Below are 27,518 nucleotides of genomic sequence, written 5' to 3'. Positions count from 1 at the left end.
TTAGTTCAAGTAAGGCCGCGAAGGCGTGTAGACGTGTTTCCTGTGCGGACATAGCGAATTCGAAGAATGTGTCTCGTTCGAAATTTTAAAAGTGTAATGATGTTGTAGTGACTCTCTAGACTGTTGTTTTTAAAAAAAAATTGGAACTGTCATTTTTAATGTGAGTAAATACTTTTTTCTAAATATTTGTTTTAAAAATAATAATAATTTAACACACAATTTTTTTTTCGAAAATGTTGCATAATTAAAATAGTAAGTAAATGTAGTAAATAATATAAATATATTGTATTGCATAATGTAAGATTGAATTTTTTGTTAGATAATCTTTGAATTAAATACTTTTTTCGTTTTCGACTGTAACTCAAGCTATAGGTTATCAAATTAAATAATATAGTTGTTACTCATTTAATTGATAAATGTATACCTATTTGTAGATGCATATTTTTTTTTTCTATAAGAACAAATAATAAACAAAATAACTTTGGGAATTGTTTGAAACGATTTATTCATCTCGTTTTTAGTATCTTGCCGCTCACTACCGGTATATTATTATATATTATTATAATTCAACCACGTAGTCTAGAACCACTGCGTTCATCCACAGCGCGTTTTCAGAGATCTTCCTTGCCGATTCCGGTGGGCCGTGACTTCGTTTGCCGGTCATCTTAGCAATAAAAAAAAAACATAAATATAGTATGTGAAATTTGGTAACATCATTCATTTCTGCAGCGATGCAATGTCACCTTGCGGCTTGAGGCCTTTGCCTCGTGTCAGTGAAATGTAAATAATTTTTTTTGATGCTGCATTACACCCTACACTGGTGGTAGGACCTCTTGTGAGTCCGGTGGGTACCACAACCCTGCCTATTTCTGCCGTGAAGTAATAATGCGTTTCGGTTTGAAGGGTGCGGCAGCCGTTGTAACTATACTTGAGACCTTAGAACTTATATCTCAAGGTGGGTGGCGCATTTACGTTGTGGATGTCTATGGGCTCTAGTAACCACTTAACATCAGGTGGGCTGTGAGCTCGTCCACCCATCTAAGCAATAAAAAAAAAAAACCTCTATTACATGGCCCACTAGATGTAAAGTGAATACCTGAACGACCGCCATAACGGGAGCATGAACATTTTAAAATACTACTTCTATAAGCTTCATTTAGCGGATGGGCGTGATATCCTCATTGTGGAAAACGGTCCTCAGCAATAACAGCGCTTGTCAAATGCCATAGCAATTGAAAATAAACGTAGAAAATAATATGAATGTTTGTCTCCAAGTAGATATCGGTATGTCACGAGGCTTATGAGCTCTGATATCCGTTCGTCAGTAGTGAGATCAAGAGCACGTATGCACATCCATAATTAAAACATGTGAAATGAAGCAGGGTGTCATAGCTATTATTAGACGATCGCCTCTGAATCGGTTTGCAATTTTTTGTAATATTGAATGCTTTAAAAAGACAAAACTGAATTCTAAAAAATGACATTTCAAAACTAGAAAGCGCGCCAAATACGTACAGTAACAAAAAGTTTTAATTTAATAAAACTGTTCGACAATCAAAAATAAATTTGACAGATAAATAAATGTCAAAACATAAATCTCTGTTACGTAAAGGAAGCTCACCTAAACGTCCCTAAGGTTTCAAGGCAAATGCATTCTAATCGATTCATTATACAGCCCCGAGAGGCTGTCAGGGAATCGATATGGGCCCGACGTAAATCTTACTTCCAGGAGTATACCTAAACTTACGAGCTATGACGCTTGCTTTCGTATGTGTAAACTAAATCGATTTGGAAGATCGCAATGCGGCATACGATTTTTCAAACTATTATTATTAAACATTTTAATCGTTTTTCCGTCTTATTTTCGATTTGATTTTATTTTTTTGTTTAAGGTATATTTCAAATAAGACGTTTATTTATCAATTACACATAATTATTTTAAAATACACTGGTCTTATAATAAGAGCATCTTCCGACTGGTTTCTGACAGGTATATACACCCTGCCTATTTCTTTGGCCAACGATTCTGGGTTGAGGAACAATCGTTAAATTCTTGGCTTCGATTTTTTTCCAACTTCATGATAATTAAGGATGGTCTACGAACCACGACGTTCAATTCTACGGGTTTTAGTAGTAGCCACTTTTCACTGAGCTCTTCAATAATTAAGATGCAAAAAAAATTATACAAAAAAGAGGCTGTGAAAAAACCAGGCTATGTATCTTTTTTTAATTCTTTCTCCTTGACAGAAGGAAGTCGTAGAAGTTTGACTTTTTTATGTTTTACTTAAAATAAGACGAGGTCATGTGATTCGCCCATTTACTAAGTAGGAGCCAAAGATGCCCTTTTCGAACCATGCAACCCAGAACCCTTTCATCAATGCGCCATCATCTCGAATGTTCGACTTTAGTTCTGCTACGGTTGCATTCATTTTTTTTATTGCTTAGATGGGTGGATGGGTAATTAAGTGGCTACCGAAGCCCATAGACATCTAAACCGTAAATGCCGCCACCCGCCTTGGGATATGAGTTCTAAGATCTCAGTTTTATACAATACAATGGTTGCCCCGCCTTTCAAGCTGAAACGCTTTACTGATTTATGGCAGAAATAGGCAAGGTGGTGGTGGTACCTACCCGTGCGGACTAAGAAGTCGTCCTACCACCAGTAATTACGCAACTTATAATATTGCGGGTTTGATTTTTATTACACGCTTCTTTCACCGTGGAAGTCAATCGTGAACATTTGTTAAGTACTTATTTCATTAGATAAATTGGTACTTGGCTGTGGGATTCGAAAACCGTTGCATCGCTGTAAAGTTTTTGTTTCGTTCAGGTAAAGAAGCAAGCCCTTTTAGTTGACTGAGCGACTTAAACGTAGATTTGAAAGATTATGTATTCGAAATACATACTATAGATTAAGACGGTTCTGGTAAACTAGGTTTGATGAGCGTTTGGAATCTCTGCGTCTACTAGACTGTTTTCAGCTGTGCTTAATTCTTCACAGGGAATTCCCTTAGACATAGTTTGAGGTTATCCTACCACCACCTTTATATTCCGTTTCATCTAAGGTACACTTAAAAAAAGAAATATATTCAGACTGTTGGTTTACCGAGACATTAAGCCCGCTTGCTGCAAGATCTTGCCATTTTCACTTATTTTTAAATACTTCTCCACCACCCATACACTTAGTGTATATAAACAAATGTACGTTGTAAGCTTCAAGCAGCCGTGAGCCGCAATATTCCGTGTCGTGATTGGCTCCCTGTCAGGGTTGTCAGTTAATTGACAAGCAAATGCAATTAAGGACTGAGAGACGAAACATTATTAATTTACGTCATCCCCTATTTTGTTCGGTAGCTTTCATATTAGAGCTTAATGCTGTCATATATTGGAGTGATTCAATATTTGCAATTAGCTCTTAGGATTGTTAATAGTTTCGTTATATACTACTTTATAACTAAAATAATCTTACTAACAATTTTTTTACTATTATATTAGTATTTTACTGGTGGTAGGACCTCTTGTGAGTCTGCGCGGGTAGGTACCACCGCCCTGCCTATTTCTGCCGTGAAGCAGTAACGCGTTTCGGTTTGAAGGGCGGGGCAACCGTTGTAACTTTACGTGAGACTTTAGAGCTTGTATCTCAAGGTGGGTGGCGCATTTACGTTGTACATGTCTATGGGCTTCAGTAATCACTTAATACCAGGTGGGCTGTGAGCACGTCCACCCACCTAATTTATAAAAAAAACCAAGTGATTAATTAAATTATAACGTTGTATTATAAATTGCGATAAGTGCGCCCCTATCTACTTACCTATTTCAAATATAATTATTTTTTTCGCTCAAAAGACGTTTAGAAGAAAAACTCGATTTTTATCAACAAGACCGCCTATTGTATTTTGAAATTCAATGATTTTCAGAATCTTTGTACTATGTTTGATGGCAATTGAAATATCCCGCTTTGTCTTTCAGATGTTTTCAATATTCTCAATAATGGCATTTTAATACAATAGTCAATGTGTCAACAAAACGATTAAAAAAAAAACAAATAAATAGGATTTTATATTTAAATTTATCAGATTTATAGTATATTCATTGCACGTAGTGTCGGAGCGATGTACTTTCTATGACAAACAATAAGTGCAATAGCATGTGTTAGCGCTACTCGTTCTTATCGTATTTCGGGGCAATGTTCGTTTAGTACAATAAATTCTTGTGTCTTTATCTCTGCTTCTACGGCGTACATTGTTAATATAATATTACTAGCTGTACCCGTCCGCTTCGCTGGGCATTTAAAATTAACATTATTATTTCTCACCACTACAAAAATTCTCATCATTAACGCCCCCGCAACTGGTGTAGGCAGTCCAACACTCATATAAACATTAGCCTATCCGTTAAGTACATGTATTTTCTACATGGATACCAAGTTTCAAGTCAATCGGATGCACGGTTCAGTAGTTATAACGGAACATCCGTAAAACCACTGTAGTTTTATATATTAAGTATAGATTAACGCTCTGTCTATTTCTATCGCGAAGCTGTCGTTTTGATGTTCGTTATATCAATGCACTTGAGACTTCGAACGCTTATTGCGTTAGGGATATTGGATTGGTATCGTCGAATACCAGATCGGTATGAGCTTATCAACTCGTTACGTACGTCTTTAAGAACAAATACGCCCAGACTCTCGATTCCCGAATATCTGGCACTGACCCGAATTGAATCCGAACAAAAGACGATGCGAATCCTCAAAGCCATTCTTTCAATAAGGAAAGTAAAGCCTTTGGTCTTTCGACGGCACGTTGAGGCTTGAGAAGTGATTAATTCAATACCTTATTAACAGATAACGCTCTGCAACATCCGCACCATCTGGATGGTTGGCGTTCCACTACAATGCGTTTTAAAAACAGTTTTCTGCCACGCACAGTAAATCTCTGGAATTCGTTGCCATCAGCGGTCTTCCCCAACAACTGCGACATTGGGTTATTCAAGAAAAGAGCATATTCTTACCTGAAGGGTAGGCAACGCACTGGCGTCGCTGGTGATTGTGGGCAGCGGTGAATCACTTACCATCAGGTGACCCGTCTTGCTCGTTTGCCTCTTAGCTGTTATAAAAAAAAAAAAACTCTGACTACGCACACATGTTCCCCCTCTTTCTTTTCAAAAGCTTTATTATCTTTAATTAAGTAATTCGATTGTGGCGTATTCACACAGCTGGTTATTGCAAGCCAGATGGCTTCCGAAAATAACGTCTACGCGATTTTCCTGCATAATTGTGAAAAGTTGGCACGAAGAATGGCACTCATCACATGTGGGCTGTTTAATCATATTTGTACTACTACTGCCATTGTACTAATACTGGTGGTAGACCTCTTATGAGACCGCACGGGTAGGTACCACCACCCTGCCTATTTCTGCCGTGAAGCAGTAATGCGTTTCGGTTTGAAGGACGGGGCAGCCGTTGTAACTATACTGAGACCTTAGAACTTATATCTCAAGGTGGGTGGCGCATTTACGTTGTAGATGTCTATGGGCTCCAGTAACCACTGAACACTAGGTGGGCTGTGAGCTCGTCCTACCCATCTAAGCAATAAATAATAATAATATATAAAAAATGTCTACAAAGGCAACAAAACAACTCAACATTGAGTAAATGTCAATTTAGTTTTCTTTCTGGATTGAAAATGTGAAGGACAACAGACTGTTCACCCTACAACGTCAAATTTACTAAGGATCCTTGTATTTTCTTCTAAATCTTTAGTTTCTTTGCTATAACTTTAATAATAATCAATAATTATAAAATGTAGATGAATAAGTTATTGCACTTTTTTGTTCGGGCACGGGTCCTAGCTTCATGCGAGGGATCCGCGCCTAGGGGACGCACGGGGTATGTGGGACTTTACTGTCTGCAGATGTTGGGAGCACACTGCGGGCCCAAGGATATTTTAGAGCCCTACCCTCCACTTGCACTCCCTCACCTTACGTCCGACCTCCGCCCAGGGCCAGAGCCCGGGTTAAGTAGAGGTATCTCGCGGTCAACACAACGTGTACAACCAGACTTGTGACGCCATCCCGAGGACGCCCGACCGGGATCGTCTAACGAAGCCGTTCTCCGGGGTACAGCGGCCCGTCAGGCCGTCTAGTCTGTGCCGCTGGTGTTCCGGGATACCCAGCTGGGTCAGAACCACCCTGCCGGAACGCGATACACCGCCGACCGGATTGCTCGTCTGTAGTACGTCTGTTGAGAATAAGTTATGACCCGGCCCAAGTCTGCGGTTTCGTTCCGGCCTCTTGTAGTTGTTACGCCGGTAAGAGTAACGCCATCTATCGCCGAATAGTCAAACGAATATCGAAGGATCTTGTAGCACCTAGAACGCTCGAGAAGTACAACGCCATCTATTGTCAGACAGCGGAAACACAGTACTCGGCTTTTGTGGAATATTCTCGACGATTCTATGGATTTCGTCTCAACTACAAAAGCGTTGCAGATATCGCACGCAGTCAATAACCGGAACTACTTGAAGCGAACCAGCGAACGGATCACCTGAAGTGAAGCGGAAGAATTGAATTGAGAACTTTAAAGTGTTTGTGAAGTGTTCTAAGTGCAAATACAGTTTTAATTTATACTTCCGTGGAATTTTATTTATCCCGAACCCCAGCGCGTAACATAGTGTTTTTCAATTACATATACTCAAATTATTTTTATTAAAGCAGCTACGCGTGTATCTATTTGTATTTCTTTTTGACTGCCTTCACAAGGCTTTCCGCCTCAGTCTCTAAATTACAACAGTTACATCAAATTATACAAATTCACCAAAAATCAAAGCAGCTCTCATGCGTGATAAGTTTCTGTTAAAAATCGACTATATGTGAATTTTCATCTACATATAATATATAAAATTCTCGTGTCACGGTGTGCGTGATTCAACTCCTCTGAAACGGCTCGGCCAGGGTGGAAAATCGAACAAAATCTATTTTTCATCCCCCTAAATGTTACGGGTGGTCCACCCCTAAATTTTTATTTTTATTTTTTACATCAACTAGCTGACCCGGCAACACAAAGTTTGCCGGGTCAGCTAGTTGAACTACAAAAATATAAACACGACAAGAAATCGAACTCGCCAATGGTTTGCCAGCTCTAACCCAAAATATTGTCTAAATTCTGTAAGATATAAAAAAAAATCTAGATTTATGAAAGTCGGTATCCTTGTACAAAAATAGTTGGTACAGCTCGAAATGTAAGCAAACAGATTTTAGATCGTCTACGTCCTGTGGCGTGGGAGGACCTGTTTTATCATTTCGTTAGCAACAGAATTAGCGGCCATTATTACAAACTTAGAATATATATATATTTTATAAGGACTTATTCAAACAATAAATCAATTGTTCCACAAGCAATGTCCCTAACCTAGAATTTTCCTTCTGTACTATCAAGGGCGTGGGAACCTCACCTCACATGGCAACAATAACAGCAAAAGTGCTTATTGACCCAGACCATATAAAATGAGGTCAGGGTCGATTCCCGGTCGGATTCTTGGAGAAAGTTATTTTGCTTTCGGATATACCTACTATTTTTTGTCTCTGTCTCTGTCTAGCAGATACTAAGAAGTTAAGTTCCGTTAAATGAGGAAATCGATCGATTTGTTCCCATGTAAGACAATTTTTTTTATTGCTTACACAGGTGGACCAGCTCACAGCCCACCTGGTGTTAAGTGGCTACTGGAACCCATAGACATCTACAACATAAATGCGCCACCCACCTTGAGATATAAGTTCTAAGGTCTCAGTATAGTTACAACGGCTGCTCCGCCCTTCAAACCGAAACGCATTACTGCTTCATGGCAGAAATAGGCGGGGTGGTGGTATCTACCCGTGCGGACTCAGAAGACGTCCTACCACCATTAATAGCATCGAGTATATCTAGTAGTAATAACTACAAGTATATCTCAAAACACTCCAAGTCCCAACGCACCTATCGGGTCATTGTGCATTATTGAATAAAGTGGACTGTAGTAACCACTTAATGAATGAAGTGGGCCCTGGCATTGTTAAGTGGTTATGTATTTTTTTAAAACAATAATAAAACTGAGCTAATATCGGTAGCTATCGTAGAACCCCCCCGTTACTCTTTTTTTTTTTTTTTCTTTGGCCAGCCCTTACCGTGGGCCTCGAAAGTCAAATACCTAGGCGTCACCCTCGACAGAGGGATGACATTCCGTCCCCACCTTAAAACGGTACGCAACCGTGCCGCCTTCATATTAGGATGTCTCTACCCTATGCTTTCTAAGCGAAGCAAATTGTCCCTTCGAAATAAGGAAACTCTACAAAACTTGCATACGCCCCGTCATGACGTATGCAAGCGCAGTGTTCTTTCACGCGGCCCGCACCGACTTGAAGCCCCTTCAGATAATTCAATCCCGATTCTGCAGGATAGCCGTTGGAGTACCATGGTTCCTGAGGAACATGGATCTCCACGATGACCTGGAGCTCGACTCTGTCAGTAATTATCTACAATCGGCATCGCTGCGCCATTTCGAGCGGCACGACATGAGAACCTTCTTGTCGTGGCCGCTGGAAACTACATACCCGATCCTGTAGACCGAACGGTAAACAGTCGACGTCGCCCAAAGCACGTCATTACGGATCCTCCCGATGCATTAACGGTGCTTTTGGGCACCACAAGCACCGGTCACCGTCCTCGTCGAACCCGTCGCTTGCGACGAAGGGCTCGACGAGCGAATTAACCCATAAACACAGCCCACTGAGTTTCTCGCCGGATCTTCTCAGTGGGTCGCGTTTCCGATCCGGTGGTAGATTCTGCGGAGCACTGCTCTTGCTAGGGTCAGTGTTAGCAACACTCCGGTTTGAGCCCCGTGAGCTTGCCTACACACGTTAGGGTGAAGCTGAAATAGCCTCTCAAGGCTATCAGCATAGGTAGGAAAAAAATCTAAGAACACAAGGTATTGGACAGATGCCTGAATCTCGCTAGCGAAATTTTCATGATATTTTGCATATATACAAGTTCCGAACAATAACGTTGAGACCATCTAGGGCTACCGACCAATTTCAACTGCTCGATGAACTGTAAACTCTAAATTCGAATATTGATTACGCAAATTTTGTAAATATTACAAAAAACTTTATTTTTGTAATATATTACACAAAATTGCAAAAAAAAAAAAACTCGCATTATACCTAGGAATATCTCAGATAAAACAACCTCTTTATTCTATTAAATTTTCAGGTTAACTACACACATCTGCGTACATTACCAAGTGGCCACGGCCGTTTCGGCGAAAACTTAGCCTAGAAACATTGTATTAAAGCTTTCAAAATAGCAAAGTTAAGGGCAACTTGTACCTTATTCCCTAAACTTCACGCCGAGATGGCAAGCATAATGTTTTGTCATTCCCTTAACCCAATTAACTGTACAAAGAAGATGTAAGCGTATGATTTATTAAATAAACATTAATTGGGGTAATGTGTATTTAGAGACAATATTTTGGTAAGCCAAGCGGAGATACGTAGGAATATCAGAAATAATTATTAATATTTTGCTATAGATAGTCTTATATTGTTAAGATAATATTGAAAATTTGCAATTAAATTAAAGTTAATTTAGAGTCAAGCCTAGTATGAAATTTTTATGTTGTATTTTATTGTATTAATTGTATGTAATTGGGTGGTAAAGTTATGACGATTCGAGATATACTTGTAGAGAGAACAGTTTTATTTGGGGCGATATCTGGCATATTAAATTTTCACTGATAAATTCCGTAACGGTGGACCTAAAAAAGCCAGGAAGAATGTGACTGTCTCTGCCTGAAATGTAAGGTTAACGAGAGGTCGAATGCTCTGGTCGGACGAGATAGAATACGCTCTACCCTCGACAGATTAGTCCAAGGTGGCGCATCCACGCAGTCCAGGATAGAGTGAGCTGACGCAAGATAGTCCAAGAGAAAATAAATCAGAGAGGCCACGACCGACAGCATCGAGGATTATCGATGATGTAATATATTGGATACATTTATGATAAGTATTCAGAATACAGTTTTTTAAATTACTAACATAATAAGCTTTTGGGTTACGTAATTTTTTTTTGCTTGTTCGTTAGTCCAGGTCGCAATTGAATCGGATAACTGCCTTTCAGATAGCAAAATCCTATTGCTCCGGGTATAGACATAAGCAGGAAAATCAATTGGCTGCCAAAGTAACTATACTTGAACTATAACTATACTTGAGACTTTAGAACTTATATCTCAAGGTGGGTGGCGCATTTACGTCGTAGATGTCTATGGGCTCCAGTAACCACTTAACACCAGGTGGGCTGTGAGCTAGTCCACCCATCTAAGCATTAAAAAAATTGAAAAATTGTTGAAGTATACCCACCGTTGGGTCACAGAAGACTGTTGAGCCACATTAGTCTGTTTCAACTATCTATAAAATTATAATCGTCTCCTTTTTCTATTCTCTTCCACTGAACTCGATGCACATCAATCACGGTTGTTACATTATAAAACTCGTTCGCGTTGTTCAAGACGCTGCAATGTTTGTGTAACCTGAATAGGCACGATTTTCGTAAGTGATGATTCAGTGATTCTCTTCAAAACGTTCCGTTTCAATAATCGATGCTAAAAAGGAATTTTATATATATATATCGTTTTTTTTTATTGCTTAGATGGGTGGACGACCTCACAGCCCACCTTGTGTTAAGTGGTTACTGGAGCCCATGGACATCTACAACGTAAATGCGCCACCCACCTTGAGATATAAGTTCTAAGATCTCAGTATAGTTACAACGGCTGCCCCACCCTTCAAACCGAAACGCATTACTGCTTCACGGCAGAAATAGGCAGGTTGGTGGTACCTACCCGCGCGGACTCACAAGAGGTCCTACCACCATTAATCTTGGTTCGTTTAAAATAAACGTGAAATTCATTTAATGCCGAGCCTTTTTTAATTCTATAATTCGCTTTATAAAAACTGGGCGAATGAATCAGTGATCATAGTGAAACATTAAATAGCATTTACTGGTGGTAGGACCTCTTGTGAGTCCGCACGGGTAGGTACCACCGTCCCGCCTATTTCTACCGTGAAGCAATAACGCGTTTCGGTTTGAAGGGTGGGGCAGCCGTTGTAACTATACTGAGACCTTAGACCTTATATCTCAAGGTGTGTGGCGCATTTACGTTGTAGATGTCCATGGGCTCCAGTAACCACTTAACACCAGGTGGGCTGTGAGCTCGCCCACACATCTAAGCCATAAAAAAAAAAAAATCTGCGTCTAGCCATTCACGTGATAAATATTCTCAGTTATATAAATTAAATCAAATAGCATTTGCTAACGCAGGAGTCAGCATAAACGCTACACGTGCTTTATAAATTAGCATTGCCTCTGCAATACTTACTGATGAAATTTGAGTACTCGTATATCTAAGAGGTAACACCGATAAAATTAGTACAGTTATATGAGTAGCAAAAATCAGCAGTCGGTTAATTATTAGTACCTCAAATAATAGACATTTATTGTGTGTTTAGTTTTTTCAGTGACAAAAAAGATCAAATGGATAAGACCTAGTAATACTCGCCATTCGTTCTTCCATATCGTAGTCCTTTCATTCCTTTCTATAGAATGAAAAGCAGTCGACGTCGCCCAAAACACGTCATCTCGGATCCTCCCGATCCACTAACGGTGCTTTTAGATACTTCAAGCACCGGTCACCGTTCTCGTCGAACCCGTCGCTTGCGACGAAGGGCTCGACGAGTAAATTAACTCTCAGACACAGCCCACTGAGTTTCTCGCCGGATCTTCTCAGTGGGTCGCGTTTCCGATCCGGTGGTAGATTCTGCGAAGCACGGCTCTTGCTAGGGTTCGTGTTAGCATCGTCGTCAAGTTTGAGCCCCGTGAGCTCACCTACTAGTTACGGTTACGCTGGAATAGCCGCTCCAGGCTACCAGCTTAGGTAGGAAAAAAAATCCTTTCTACCTAGTCAGGTCATAAGTATTGTCACACAGTAAAAACTTTTCTTTTAGAATGCTGGCCACAAAAAAGTTTATTGAATTCGAATTTCGAATTATTCATGAAAATAAAAATGTATACTTTTAGAATTTTACTCATTTTTAAATATGGAGTGGACGCTTAAAGAAGACCGTGTTGGAGTTATTGCGTTGCATCGTTGCGGTTACGCGCCAATTCAATTTTTTAACATAGGTACTGAAAAATTTGAATATAACCAAAAGATTCGTTTATCGTACCATCAAACGATACAATGAAGACTAGTGTAGATGACAGGTCAAGAAGTGGTCGCCCTCGGTCTGTTAGGACTCCAGCAGTGATAAAAGCTGTGAAGGCGCGAATTAAAAGAAATCCCAAACGTAAGCAGAAACTGTTGGCCCTTCAGATGGGGTTAAGCAGAACCACGGTGAAAAGGGTGTTAAATGAAGACTTAGGGCTTCGGGCATATCGAAGAAAAACAGGACATCGTTTGAATGCTCGTCTAATGGACCTGAGACTGAAGAGATGCCGCGCACTGTTGAAGCGGTACGCGGGAAAAAAATATCGGGAAATTCTTTTTTCGGATGAAAAAATTTTTACCGTAGAAGAGAGCTACAACAAACAAAATGATAAGGTGTACGCACACAGTAGTGAAGAAGCGAGCAACCGTATTCCGCGTGTCCAACGAGGTCATTTTCCATCCTCGCTCATGGTATGGTTGGGAGTTTCTTATTGGGGCTTAACAGAGGTACATTTTTGTGAGAAAGGTGTAAAAACGAATGCAGTTGTGTATCAAAATACAGTCCTGACCAACCTTGTGGAACTTATTTCTCATACCATGTTCAATAACAGGCACTGGGTATTCCAACAAGATTCGGCGCCAGCTCATAGAGCGAAGAGCACACACCACTAGCTGGCGGCGCGTGAAATCGACTTCATCCGGCACGAAGACTGGCCCTCCTCCAGTCCATATTTGAATCCGTTAGATTACAAGATATGGCAACACTTGGAGGAAAAGGCGTGCTCAAAGCCTCATCCCAATTTGGAGTCACTCAAGACATCCTTGATTAAGGCAGCCGCCGATATTGACATGGACCTCGTTCGTGCTGCGATAGACGACTGGCCGCGCAGATTGAAGGCCTGTATTCAAAATCACGGAGGTCATTTGAATAAACTTTAGTGTCATACGAATCTATGTTTTGTTAAGTTCATTTTGGTATATAAATGGTTACATAATGAATAAACTTGTTTCAATTATTTTACATTAAACATGTGACAGAATTTATGACCTGACTAGGTATATAGCACCTTTCTCCACAAGGGTGATGATTACTTTGCAATAACTTCTTAGGTATCTAAATTGTGATATAAAATTCTACGTCCTATGAGACCACACGGCTTTATTTCTTTCACTAAACAAAGATCCAGATCTTAAGAGTAGAAAAAAGGCTGTCTTTCTCAAGCTATTAAGACCATATCCCCGTATCTCAAGGTGTTTGTTTGGCTATACTTATGTTATATTGTTCATAAGTTCTCCGAATTTATATTAGTTAAAATATTTTTTTTTTGTTGCTAGATTGTTGGACGACCTCACAGCCCACCTGGTGTTAAGTGGTTACTGGAGCCCATAGACATCTACAACATAAATGCGCCACCCACCTTGAGATATAAGTTCTAAGTTCTCAGTATAGTTACAACGGCTACCCCCCACCCTTCAAACCGAAACGCATTACTACTTCACGGTAGAAATAGGCAGGGTGGTGGTACCTACCCGTGCGGACTCACCAGAGGTCCTACCACCAGTAATAAAACCACAAATTTTATTTTATGTAAACCACAAATTTTAATTATAATTCCAATGTCGTGATGGAAAGCCATCAGACAACCAACCATTCGACGACTGTCAATTCAACGCGGTAGCTTCTACATAATAACAACGTTTTCACACATACTATGTCGTTAAAATAGTAGGCCCATTACTCATATGTGTTCACGGAGTCGCAGATGTCTTTTACGATGTAATTTTGTGTTAATCTAGAAAATATATCCGTGCGCTAAACGGTTTTTAACTGTAGTTTATATAATTTTCGGCAATTAAACTTACGGGTCAAATTTCTATAAGCGAATACAAATTATTTAATTACTTTATTAATTTTAATGTAAAAAACGAATTTATTCTAATACATTGCCAGTCAAAATATTAAAATAAGTTGAATGAATAGGAAAATCAGGAGATTGGGCCTGGACGTGGTACTCATTAAGTCCGAGGCCATGTGGTTCCACGGGCCCAGGAATGTGCCACCTATCGATGCCCATATCGTGGTTGGAGGCCTCATTCTGGACAGTTGTTGGACCTTCCGTGCTCACTTTCCTGGTTCTTCGTTTGTTGGGGATGGCCGGCGCGTTAAGCCGGCTTCTGCCCAACATAGGGGGCCCTGACCAGGTGACGTGCCCTATACAGGGGTGGTGCAATCAACCGCTCTATACAGGGCGCCCGTGTGTGACCAGTCCCTGGCCGTAGGGGTAGCGAAGCTGCTGTAACGGCCGCAACGCACCATCGTGGTCAGGCCATCCGTGGTTATCGCCCCATTTCCTTCGAGGCGGCGTGTGTACTGGTTGGGACGCCACCTTGGGTCCTGGAGGCGGAAGCGCTCGCTGCTGACTATCAGTGGTGGGCTGACCTTCGTGACCGGGACGTGGCAAGTCGCAGCCCCATAAAGGTCAGAACTCGGAGGGCCCAATCTCGGCGATCCGTGCTGGAGTCATGTTCCAGGTAGCTCGCCAATCCTTCGACTGGTCGTAGGACCGTTGAGGCGATTCGCCCGGTCCTTTCGGGTTGAGTGAATTGTGACAGAGGATGCCTCACTTTCTAGCTCACGCAGGTGCTCATTGGGCACGGTTGCTTCGGTGAGTTCCTGCACCGGATCGGAGCCGAGCCAACGGCAGAGTGCCACCATGGTGGACACGGCGGGGCACACGCTCGTCGTCTGCCCCGTATGCGAGGGGTGACGTGACCTTGTCGCAAAAGTTGGAAACGACTTGACGTTACCGAGTGGTGTGCAATAAAAAAGTGTATTTTAAGTTTTCGCAATTAGATATGTATATGTAAATCTATATACTCAGCAATATTACTTAGTTTTTCAATTATTAGACATTTTTAATACCACGTATACGACGTATATCCCGGTATTTCAGCTGTTACAAACGCCGAGATGATCCCTTTGGTATTTTTTAATATCAATTTTAGTCGAAAAAATGTCAAATCAAAAAAAAAGTAGACAAAGAAACACCAAAAGAAAGAACTGAAAAACTCCCTCCATATGGCACGTCATAATGGTCATAACACTGGAGATGTACCCAAAGAGGGTTGTCACCAGGAAAGCGCCCGGTTGTAAAATTCATGCCAAATCCCTATGCCTATGCTCATCTTATCTTAAAAGAGCTGCGTCAACCCAAATAACGTAGGATAATAAGATCAAGAAGAAGAAGAAGTAAGCGTCATGATCACGGGTATGTGAAAATACTTTTTTCGGGATATGTTTTACTAGATTTTACTAGGTTAGATTTACGAGATTCAACTCACTTGGTAATCTGTTCAAGTCAGTTAATAACCATGTAAGGGTAAGAATCAGTCAAGGTTTCTAAAAAAGATATGCAAGGTCTGACCTATAAATTCGCAACTTTGTTCTCCATAATGAAAAACCATAGGCTAAGCTGTGGTCACCAGACTCCCAAGCTTCCGCAAATCCAGTAAAGAGCTTTAAAACCCATGATATAAAAGAGAACCCAATAAAAAGGGCAGATGTTTTAACAGTCGCCTTGTTCGCACCGAATGGCGTGCTTACAATACCTAAGGGAGCATACTTTTAGGATCAGAATTTCCGCAAAAAGAGAAAATTAGGGAAAGCGTTGCAAAAAGTTGCTTTTAACTTGACAAATTAGCGAACGAAATAAACGTAAAGCTTTTTAGGTAGGTTTGTTTATTCATTAGCAAAAAAATGTTTCCGCGTTTGTTTGTACGTAATTTGTGCACTTGCAGACGGTTTGTTCGAGTGATATGAAACTTTCCAATGAAAGTTTTTGTTACAGTAGTACCACTAACGTAAGATGGTGTAGTGTGCAGCTCGCCTAACCTTATATTTGTAACTGCACACGCTAAATTATGACAGTATTACACGAATTGTCGACTTGAACAGTTCTCTTTTATTTTGCCTACGTCACTCCAACACATGGCGACCCTGCCAGGATCGCAACGTACGTGAAAATTTTCAACAAAACGATGTATTTTACAGATTTAAAACGAATTGTGGTCAACGGATAGTGGCCATCCACTAATTATTATTACTGGTGGTAGGACGTCTTGTAAGTCCGCACGGGTAGGTACCACCACCCTGCCTATTTATGCCGTGAAGCGGTAACTCGTTTCGGTTTGGAAAGCGTGACAGCCGTTGTACTGTAAAAACTGAAACCTTAGAACTAATGTTTAATAGATGGCGGCATTTACGTTGTAGATGTCTATGTTCTCCGGTAATCAATCAACAGCAGGTGGGCAGTGAGCTCGTTCAATAATTTAAGCAATAAAAAAAAATATTCGACACGCACCATTAATAACCAGAAAAATAAGTATGAAATCCGATATGAAGGATTACAGAACTCTTACACCGACGCAATTGAGACACTCTAACTCAAGATCTGGGGTTCAGCTTATCTCTGCTGCGAAGTAGTCAAATCAAATCAAATAAATAAAAAATATTCAACATAAATGAAAGTACGTTCTTTTTGAACGACAAAAGAACTACCGCCAATTCACAAAAACTAGCCTCCGTTCTGAGAAGAATTGGCAAGAAACTCAGCGGGCATGTCTCTTTTTTTAATATTAGTTTTTTTTATATATTAGATTTTTTTTCATGTCATGCCTTCCTGCTTGAAGGATGTGTAATTTTTTCCTCATATCTCAATGTGTGTGGTGACGTATACGTTGTGACACCTATGGGCTCCGATAGCCGCTTAACACCACATGGGCCGTGAGATGGTTCGCCTATCTAAAAAAAATTAAAAAAACTTGTTATAATTAAAACTAATTTTATTGCTTACGGACACGGACAGTTGTGTAAAAGTAATCTTAATGATGTCTACGATTTGCAAAAACTGAATTAAACGTAACCTGGTCAATAAATCATTGCGTTACAAACAAAACAAAAACGAACCCAAAACCTTCTGTATTAAAATGTTATTTTCGACAATGACGCCACAGAGCCCGTCATATTTACCACTAAAAGACCACAAGCCTGACCACGCGTGACCACCCATGTTTAATGTCTTCATCGGTGACGGAATATTTATTGTTAACAATACGTTTAGATTATTCAAATCGGGCACTTGCTTTACAGTGGGCGTATGTTTTATTACCTCGTTCGCATATTAGAGTTCCGCTGCAGAAACGACGTTGATATAAAAACCTTTGGTAGGTATAGGGTCATATCGATGAATATCGCATATTAGTGCAACCTTTTGATGAGTTCAAGACTAGTGCACACAGGGAATTTTACAAAATTATGTTTTTTTTATTGTTTTAATTATTATTTTTATTGCTTATATGGGTGGACGAGCTCATAGCCCATTTAGTCTTAAGTGGTTACTGGAGCCCATAGATATCTATAATGTAAATGCGCCACCCACCTTAAGTTCTAAGGTATCATGTATAGTTATTTGTCGTCTCTATCTTAATTTTATTAAATTAGACATGCTCGACACGATACTCTGATTCTACACTGTTAATAGTAGGGTAATCTATTAGCGTGGGTGATCCACTAAGTTTCTGTCGCGATTCCGATCCGGTGGTAGTTTCTGCGAACCACTGATCTTGCTAGGGTTAGTGGCAAACTCTTTCAGTTTGAGCACGTGAGCTCACCTACCCGTCTGGGCGTAGCTGGAATAGACCCTTAGGCTACCAGTGAATAGAAAAATAAGTGTGGGTACGAATATGAGATTTTTGAAAAGAAATACAAAACGAAAGCTACGCTATTGTTACGCTATTATTACAACACTAGCGACCCGCCCTCGCTTCGCTTCGGAAACATTAAAACACACATGAAATAAAAAAAATAAAAAAAATTTAAAAGTACCCTATGTTCATCAGGGACAATGTCGGCTTCTAATGGAAAAAGAATTTTTCAAATCGGTCCGGTAGTTTCGGAGCCTATTCGAAACAAACAAACAAACAAACAAATCTTTCCTCTTTATAATATTAGTATAGATTCCCTTAACGCATCCATAGCAGCATACTTCTTTTCTCTAGTACCTTCTACGGACTTCGATAATCGGTTAGCATGCGGGCATCACGCTGGACTTCCCATTTAATTCCAATATACGGAACCCGTTCTAAAGCGTTCGTCCATGACCGGATTTAGTGAACGATATAGCTGATCTCGATAAAATTAATTCATTGTAGGCTTAACGCTGCCAAATTTATATGTAAGCAAAGTGCTGTGAAAACTGATTACTAACAGTATATTCATTTTTGTAATCTCACTCTGGGTAACTGTTGGTGTTGATGTTACAGTTGTTTATCACATTTTCACGGAATTTTTATTAATTTCATGATTGCTTTTTTTTCGTATTTTCAGCTGAAGCTCTTTGTTTGATGTTTTATTGTCTTAGTTTTGTAGATTTCTATCAATATTTTTAATTTAGTTTCTTAGGTCTCGTACTTGTATTACTTTCCACCTCACTGAGGGGAAAATTAGATTATTTTTTTATTTACTTCGTTTCGACATCGAAGACAAGACAAACAAGACAAACAAGTTTAAGCGTTTGTGAAACTGACGGGAGTGATTAAATCTTTACTAAAGGTAGTGGGAAAAACTAAATCTTTACAAATCTTCACCACGGCGGTGCGCTGGTTCTATATTTTTGGAGGTTTCCGCGGGGACGAGTATCTTTTCTTGTTTTTTTTTATTGCTTAGATGTGTGGACGAGCTCACAGCCCACATGGTGTTAAGTGGTTACTGGAGCCCATAGACATCCAGAACGTAAATGCGCCACCCACCTTGAGATATAAGTTCTAAGGTCTCAAGTATAGTTAAAACGGCTGCCCCACCCTTAAAACCGAAACGCATTACTGCTTCACGGCGGAAATAGGCGGGGTGGTGGCTACCCGTGCGGACTCACAAGAGGTCCTACCACCAGTAAAATTCGATAAATTTTACTATTTCACCGTATTTCAATAATGAGTCTGTCTGTTGAAGTTTATCGTCAGTGGTGTTCAATAATATCTAAACCCGAATCCGCCGTCAATAAATAGTTATTTCGAATATACGAGTATATTTTAAGAATTACATCGCCGACATTACGCTGCAATGTAAACACATGAATGTTTGTTGTTATAAGATTGATTGTGAGACTACTAGGCCGATGAACTCAACCATACGAACCGTAATCAAACTTTGAATCACTCGTTAAAAATAATGTTAATGAAATTAACATCCAAGAAATACTGAGTCAGATAGCGGTCCATGCGTGTGTTATGACTTAAATATTCTCTAGGATTCTGTTTGATTTTTTTTATTGTGTTTCTTATAAAAGAGATATTTAGTTGTAGTTTTTCGTTGATAGGTATCAACAAAACGGTGTATTTTACAGATTTAAAACGGATTGTGGTCAAAACGGATAGTGGCCATCCACTAATTATTATTACTGGTGGTAGGACGTTTTGTGAGTCCGCACGGGTAGGTACCACCGCCCCGCCTATTTCTGCCGTGAAACAGTAATGCGTTTCGGTTTGAAGGGTGGGGCAGCCGTTGTAACTATACTGAGACCTTAGAACTTATATCTCAAGGTGGGTGGCGCATTTACGTTGTAGATGTCTATGGGCTCCAGTTACCACTTAATATCAGATGGGCTGTGAGCTCGTTCACGCAACTAAGCAATATAAAAAAAAATGCATGTACTTAGTAACGGTAGCTTTGGTCTCCAAAACTGGACATCCTGAGCCCGTTAGCGTCTGCCTCCATGGTATGATTTCGATGATTCCCAAGCCTCCTGATGTGTGGTGCTTATTTGGAACTCGAACTTTGCGAGAAGCCTATAAAATCTACTATTTTTCAAGGTCCTCCGTTTATCGTAATGATAAATAATTAAAAAAATCCAATAGCTTTTCCGACACCTAGGACAAAATGCATTAGTTTGTTTCATAACAATATTAACATTTCGATAAATAAAGACCTATTAGCCTATCCATTAAGTACATGTATTTTCTACATGATACCAAGTTTCAAGTCAATCGGACGCACGGTTCAGTAGTTATAACGGAACATCCGTAAAAACCACTGTAGATTAATGTATTAGTGTAATCACTAACAATGAAATACAGAAGCATGTCTTCACTGAATGTTCATAAGTAAGTTATGTTCTATTTTATGTTGTATGTAACTAATCGTCGAATGAACATCGATGTGGGCCGCACCGATCCCCATAAACAAAGCCATTAAACTTGTTCCGATTACGAAATTTGAAAAATAGCTTGGAATGCTCACGACTCGCTCGCAAGCTAAATACTGAAACGTATTATTTGTAGAGTTTTCAATAAAAAAAAAAAAAACATTTGAAATATTCATATTTTATTTCGTTTTTCAAACATTAAGTGTATACAATTTATTTATAAACTTATTTTACTCTCCTGTTGTATTTATGCATACGAGTTAGACTTATCCGGTGTTAAGTGGTACCTAGAGACCGTAGACAAAGTGAGTGCCCTTAACCTCAGCCTGCAAGTTAACTGAAAAACAAAACCAATACCTGAATCTGTAATTAATTTACGATTCTTAATCGTCAATAAATGGATGTGTGGAGTGACAAGAATGGACAAGATAAAGAATGATATCACAGGAAGTGTAAAAGTAGCCCCGGTAATCAACAAATTAAAGAGCGGACGGCTAGCGTGGTATGGACGTGTGATGCGTAATGAGAAGATGCATGTGACTAAGAGATGTATGGAAATGGTTGTGCAAGGTAGAGGGGAAAGAAATCGACCGAAGAAGGCATGGATGGATGTGTTAATGACGATATGAGAGAGAGAGGAGTGAGTGTTGAGATGACGGCTGATAGAAGAGAATGGAAGAGAAAAATTAGCTGTACCGATCGCACCGAGTGGGATACGATGGAGAAAAAGAAAAAGAAGAATCGTTAATTAAAAAAAAACTATTTTGTTACTTTAATCATTCATTGAAATTAGCATGATACTGTTTTATTCAATAGAAATATAAATAACTTACAATGACTTATACCTAGTCAGGTCATAAATTCTGTCACATGTTTAATGTAAAATAATTGAAAGAAGTTTATTCATTATGTAACCATTCATATACCAAAATGAACTTAACAAAACATAGATTCTTATGACACTAAAGTTTATTCAAAATGACCTCCGTGATTTTGAATACAAATCTGGACTGGAGGAGAGCCAGTCTTCGTGCCGGATGAAGTCGATTTCACGCGCCGCCAGCCAGTCTTGTGTGCTCTTCTCTCTATGAGCTGGCGCCGAATCTTGTTGGAATACCCAGTGCCTGTTATTGAACATGGTATGAGAAACAGGTTCCACAAGGTTCGTCAGGACTGTATTTTGATACACAACTGCATTCGTTTTTACACCTTTCTCACAAAAATGTACCTCTGTTAAGCCCCAATAAGAAACTCCTAACCATACCATGAGCGAGGATGGAAAATGACCTCGTTGGACACGCAGAATACGGTTGCTCGCTTCTTCACTACTGTGTGCGTACACCTTATCATTTTGTTTGTTGTAGCTCTCTTCTACGGTAAAAATTTTTTCATCCGAAAAAAGAATTTCCCGATATTTTTTTCCCGCGTACCCCTTCAACAAAGCGCGGCATCTCTTCAGTCTCAGGTCCATTAGACGAGCATTCAAACGATGTCCTGTTTTTCTTCGATATGCCCGAAGCCCTAAGTCTTCATTTAACACCCTTTTCACCGTGGTACTGCTTAACTCCATCTGAAGGGCCAACAGTTTCTGCTTACGTTTGGGATTTCTTTGAATTCGCGCCTTCACAGCTTTTATCACTGCTGGAGTCCTAACAGACCGAGGGCGACCACTTCTTGACCTGTCATCTACACTAGAGTCTTCATTGTATCGTTTGATGGTACGATAAACGAATCTTTTGGTCATATTAAAATTTTTCAGTATGTTAAAAATTTGTATTGGCGCGTAACCGCAACGATGCAACGCAATAACTGCAACACGGTCTTCTTTAAGCGTTCACTCCATATTTAAAAATGAGTAAAATTATAAAAGTATACATTTTTATTTTCATGAACAATTCGAAATTCGAATTCAATAAACTTTTTTGTGGCCAGCATTCTAAAAGAAAAGTTTTTACTGTGTGACAATACTCATGACCTGACTAGGTATTTCTTTATTTAAATTGAGTCAAAATTCTAAACTATGGAAATATAATGTTAAACATCGTTTAGTTATTCTCTTTGCTGTTACATCGCCATTATCATAAAGCCGCCGCAAATTACCGACGCCCTGTTTCTACAATAATCGACATGAATATTTCGTATATTCAAAACCATAATGTCGGATGTGAAACTTTTAAAATGGAATAAATCTTCAAAATAGGTATGTCTCCACATCACAATGTTAGTAAATTGCTGATATGCTGCCAGTTGCTGACCTCTATTACTGATATTAGGATATTTCAAGCCTACATTGGTAGGTACTACTACTATTCATCTTATTTCTGAATGGAGCTATTGTTTTATAATTGATTGAGAGGTTCACGTTCCTGAACTATAGAATCTAGTAAGTGTACTAGTAAGTCTTGTAAGTCTAGTAGGAGCTTAGGAGTGAAACTACGGTAAAATTATATTAACTCTCATACTTTGATAGCCAGAGAGAATGTTAACTATGAATTTGGAAGGATATAGAGGAAGAGGTAGACCTAAGAAGAAATGGATGGATTGCGTGAAAGACGATATGGGTAAGAGGGGAGTGGTTTGGTTGGTGGGTTGGTTCTGATCTATAACGCGTCCTTCTTTAAACAAAGTCTTCAAGTCCTGAACAGGCGGGCAGCTACTGTCTGTACTCTTGGCATCACTAATATCCATGAGCTACAGTATGTCGACACAGACACTATCAAAGACCATCCAATGATATCGGTAAGCATTTAATCACACACCAACGTATAGCTTTCTAAAAACACTTAAAATAATACGGACGAATGACTTCACCGGCCAAAAACCAAATATTTACAGTATTTTGCAGCACACCTATGCACAAATTTGGCGTTGATAATGTCACAGGTTGACCGGTTGATAACTAGTAAATGTAGTTCGAGGCTGAATGACATTATCTGCCTAAACAATTAGGTGCGCTATTAATGTAATCAAATCAACGAGACATCCGGTAAATACAGGTCTCCTCTTCCCCATCTCTTTGGGAAAGACCTAAGGGAGTGCATATAGAATCCCTTCTTTATTTCGCCTGGTCGTGTTTTATGTAATTAACACCACAGTTGAAACAATATAAATTTTATTGATATAGCGGCATAAAGTAATTACATTAAATTAGTTACTTAACACATTATAAATTATTTTTATGTTTTTCATATTTGGCGGTAAAAAGGTCTAGTGTCACAGACTATATTCTTTTTTTCACATCTCGTGCGTTCCGGCTTACGCATAATAAAACGCCACAGACCAGTTGAAGGGCGTGCCTGCGAGATTTACTATATCGACTGTCTCCGCTTCAGTAAGCCTTTTTTGCTTGAACGAACATAAGCTTTAAGCTCTTCGCGTTCTCTATTATTTCCATTTGATTATACTGTTGAGTATTCGACATTCACTGTTTTGCAGCGCTCTATTGTTTCTGGTTCATCCGGCTAGACTGAATCCTGATAGAGATATTAAACTTAAACTTTTTGTACAGTTTTTTTTTTTTTTTTTATGGAAACGTGTCTTCATCAATTCGGAGAACTATGTATATAATAATATAATACATATAGATGAATGTGTCCATCATTAATGTATGAAGTAGGATACTGGTATATTTAAATTAATTGGAAACCGCTCCTCATTTGTATCAAACAAACAAATTCTGATACAGTTATACTTTTAATTATATGTGAATTAATTCACGGCTCATTTTTATTTTTTATTTATTGCTTTGATGGGTGGACGAGCTCACAGCCCACCTGGTGTTAAGTGGTTACCGGAGCACATAGAAATCTACAACGTAAATGCGCCACCCACCTTGAGATATAAGTTCTAAGGTCTCAATATAGTTACAGCGGCTGCCCCACCATTCAAGCTGAAACATATTACTGCTTCATGGCAGAAATAGGTAGGGCGGTGGTACCTACCCGTGCGGACTTTTAAGAGGTCCTACCACCAGTAATTACGCAAATTATAATTTTGCGGGTTTGATTTTTATTACACAATGTTATTCCTTCATCGTTTAAGTTAATCGTGAACATTTGTTAAGTACATATTTCATTACAAAAATTGGTACCCGCCTGCGGGATTCGAACACCGTTGCATCACTAGATACGAATGCACCGGACGTCTTATCCCTTTAGACTACGACGACTCCTAAATTCATTTGATGTAATTGATTACGAGAGCTAATAGTCATTACATTAAAAATCAATTCAATCAATCAAAAGTCTTATATAACAGCCCCATTCTTTAAACTGAATCCTATTATTACTTAGTTCCAGAAATAAGCAGAACCAGAATAAGATCTACCCATGCAGACTTTTAATACATTTTTCAATTAAATAATATGGTCATGAAATACTCACGCCCACGAAACATTTTCTATAAGCCTCTTTTGAATGAACATAACTAAAAAAATTAATTGATATTTGAAAAATTACAGATAAATGCTTGTTGTTGTTAAATTTCACTATAAAATCAATTATATCAACCGATAAACGAATACGCTTCATTAATCATTATTCTGAAAGTAAAATAGAAGTTGAAATTCTTTGTATGACAGTTTTTTTTTTTATTTCTACAAAAGTACCTTATAATAATATGGTGAACGGTTCATCGTTCGAGCTAGTCTTCTAGAGTGGAGAATACGAAAGAAGGCCATAGCCATTACGTAAAATCCCTTATCAGTCATTTAAAAATAAGTTACTCCTACAGTACCCGGCGATAAATATTGCACATCGACCTCTGGAAAGAGACAATCAGCTAATTTCGGCTTCGTATAGCGTTATCTCTGTCACACGAAACACTAACAGTCCCACCACATACTACTGCAAATGAGACAAAGAAGACTGACAAACGTCACATAGCTAATGTCCGACAGAGACAACGCTCTACGAAACCGAAAATAGCCGATGTTCTCTTTCCAAAGATGTAAGTGCAATATTTATCGCCGGGTACTGTACTAATATATGAATACTATTAGGTCGCAATGATTCTAAATATAAGATTATTAACCTGCCATTCATCTGCATTTTCAGATGTCAACCAACATGAACTTCTGGAGGGTGATCGCAGTCATGTGCGTTGCAACTGCTTTTGTCCAGTCTAAATCAACGCACCATCAGAAAAGGGCCACCCGCCCTAACATCTGTGATCTAGTGTACAATAACACACTGGACGTTCGATGTTACTGCACCAAAGACAATCAAAATCCGAAGATATTTAAAAGCGCTGATTGCTTCCTGTTCGCTGAGCACGTAAAGCCAGAAGATGACACCTGGACAGCCTTTGACTACCTTAAAGACGTAACCAAACTAACTTTTACAAAGAACAATATCACCATGAAATATATACCGACTGAGGCGTTGAAATACACTAAATCGGTACTCAACTTAGACATTAAATATGGCAATATAGAGAAAGTTGGAGCATACGCTTTTGCTAATCTAAGCGCTGTTCAGGAAATAACTTTAAGGGGCAATCAAATTAAAATATTAGAAGTAAACGCCTTCGCAGATCACAAGGACCTCGCTATACTTGGTTTGGACACGAACGCGATAGTGGAAATAAACAGAGACGTGTTTGTCCATTTACCCTCATTAGAAAAACTTTATTTAACAAACAATAAGATTACGACGCTACACGACAGAGCGTTTGTGCATTTAAGCAATTTAAAAGAAATCGAGATCGATAGAAATAATATATTTAGCTTGAATAGCGAAACATTTTCTGGATTAAAGAAATTGCAGAAATTAGATCTTAGCAGCAATAGTTTAGAGGTTATTGGCGATAATACATTCCTTCCGCTAGTGAATTTAAGGTCTTTGAATTTGGACGGAAATAAGATTCAGATGCTAGACAACAAAGCATTCTTTGGTCTATCGAGCTTGCAATCACTCTCTTTAGCGCACAATAATATTGTGGATATAGACAATTTAAAAGTATTTGAAGGTCTAAAGAGTCTCATTTCGTTAAATTTGAGAGGAAATAAAATAAAGATACTAAAAGCTGAAGTTATGGCTCCTATTTTGAACAATTTCTATGGTGGTATTAGCACTCTGGACGTGGACGGTAAGATCATCAGATTTTTTTTGTAAATTACTAGCGACATGTTCTTTTAGTACATTGCATAGTATTTAAGTACTATTACTATATATTAATTGATTAAAAGTGTCTTGAAGTAACAACGCGATTTAGTTATTGGATTCAAAGTATATAAATTTTTTGTATTTCTTTCAGCGCCTGTTTTAAGGATTTTCTGCAACTTTCTCTTTTACTAAATACGTGTTTCATTAATTAACGTATCTCATTTTTCAGACAACAACTTCCCGTGTAGCTGCCAGTTGGATTGGTTCACGTCGTTAATGAATAAGACACAAAACGAAAATTTGAAACTTGCGCTCAACAACCTAAAATGCCAACCAGATGCTGCTCTAAGAGAAGCTTGGTCTAAGACCGAGGAGATAGAGAAGAATACCACGCAGACCACGGAAGACGAAGAGACCCAATTCCAGAATCCCGAATACGAATATTACGATGATACTCAACTTGAGGGAAAATTCTTTTACGTTGACGTCAGAGATTTATTGAATTGCACAAAAGGTACGAAAACAAAAAGTGAAATTACTACTACAACCAGAAAAAGTCCAACCGCTGCTAACACCAAAGCCCCGAGTCCTTACACCACCACGACTGTGAAAACGGAGTTAAATAAAGAACTCACAACGAAACCTGATCCAAAATTGACAACGAAATATTTTACCACCGAAACGAGCGTCACGCAAGGGCACACAACTGCAAAAATGGCTGCAGCTGTAGCAAAGCCCCCTGAAAATCACGTTGTTGCTCCCGACGCTACCTCAGTTGAAGCTAAACCTGATAAAATTAAAGCTCATCGCAGTATCCAAGAGAAAGAGACCCCAGATTACTTGAAATCCGGTGCGAACATAAATTTAGGCTGTGTTATGCTTTTAACTGTAATATTGTATTTAATTCACTAAATGTAATGTAGTTATTATTTTACGTAAAAATCTCACAGTCATTAAATTAATAAATAGTTTAAGTAAAA

The 27,518-nt window shown here is 39.0% G+C and overlaps 1 protein-coding gene across 1 annotated transcript; it reads left to right on the top strand.

Moving 5' to 3' along the window:
- Window positions 1-27,518, top strand: LOC114239871 (uncharacterized). Its single transcript, XM_028170289.2, has 3 exons — window positions 1-160; window positions 25,489-26,521; window positions 26,768-27,518. The coding sequence occupies exons 2-3, from the start codon at window positions 25,489-25,491 to the stop codon at window positions 27,448-27,450; spliced, it is 1,716 nt and encodes a 571-aa protein (XP_028026090.2). The 5' UTR covers window positions 1-160; the 3' UTR covers window positions 27,451-27,518.

Source organism: Bombyx mandarina, chromosome 18, assembly GCF_030267445.1.
Source record: "Bombyx mandarina strain Sakado chromosome 18, ASM3026744v2".
Classification (NCBI taxonomy): domain Eukaryota; kingdom Metazoa; phylum Arthropoda; class Insecta; order Lepidoptera; family Bombycidae; genus Bombyx; species Bombyx mandarina.
The sequence above is the reverse complement of the archived record's forward strand: the minus strand, read 5'-3'. Positions and strand labels throughout refer to the sequence as shown.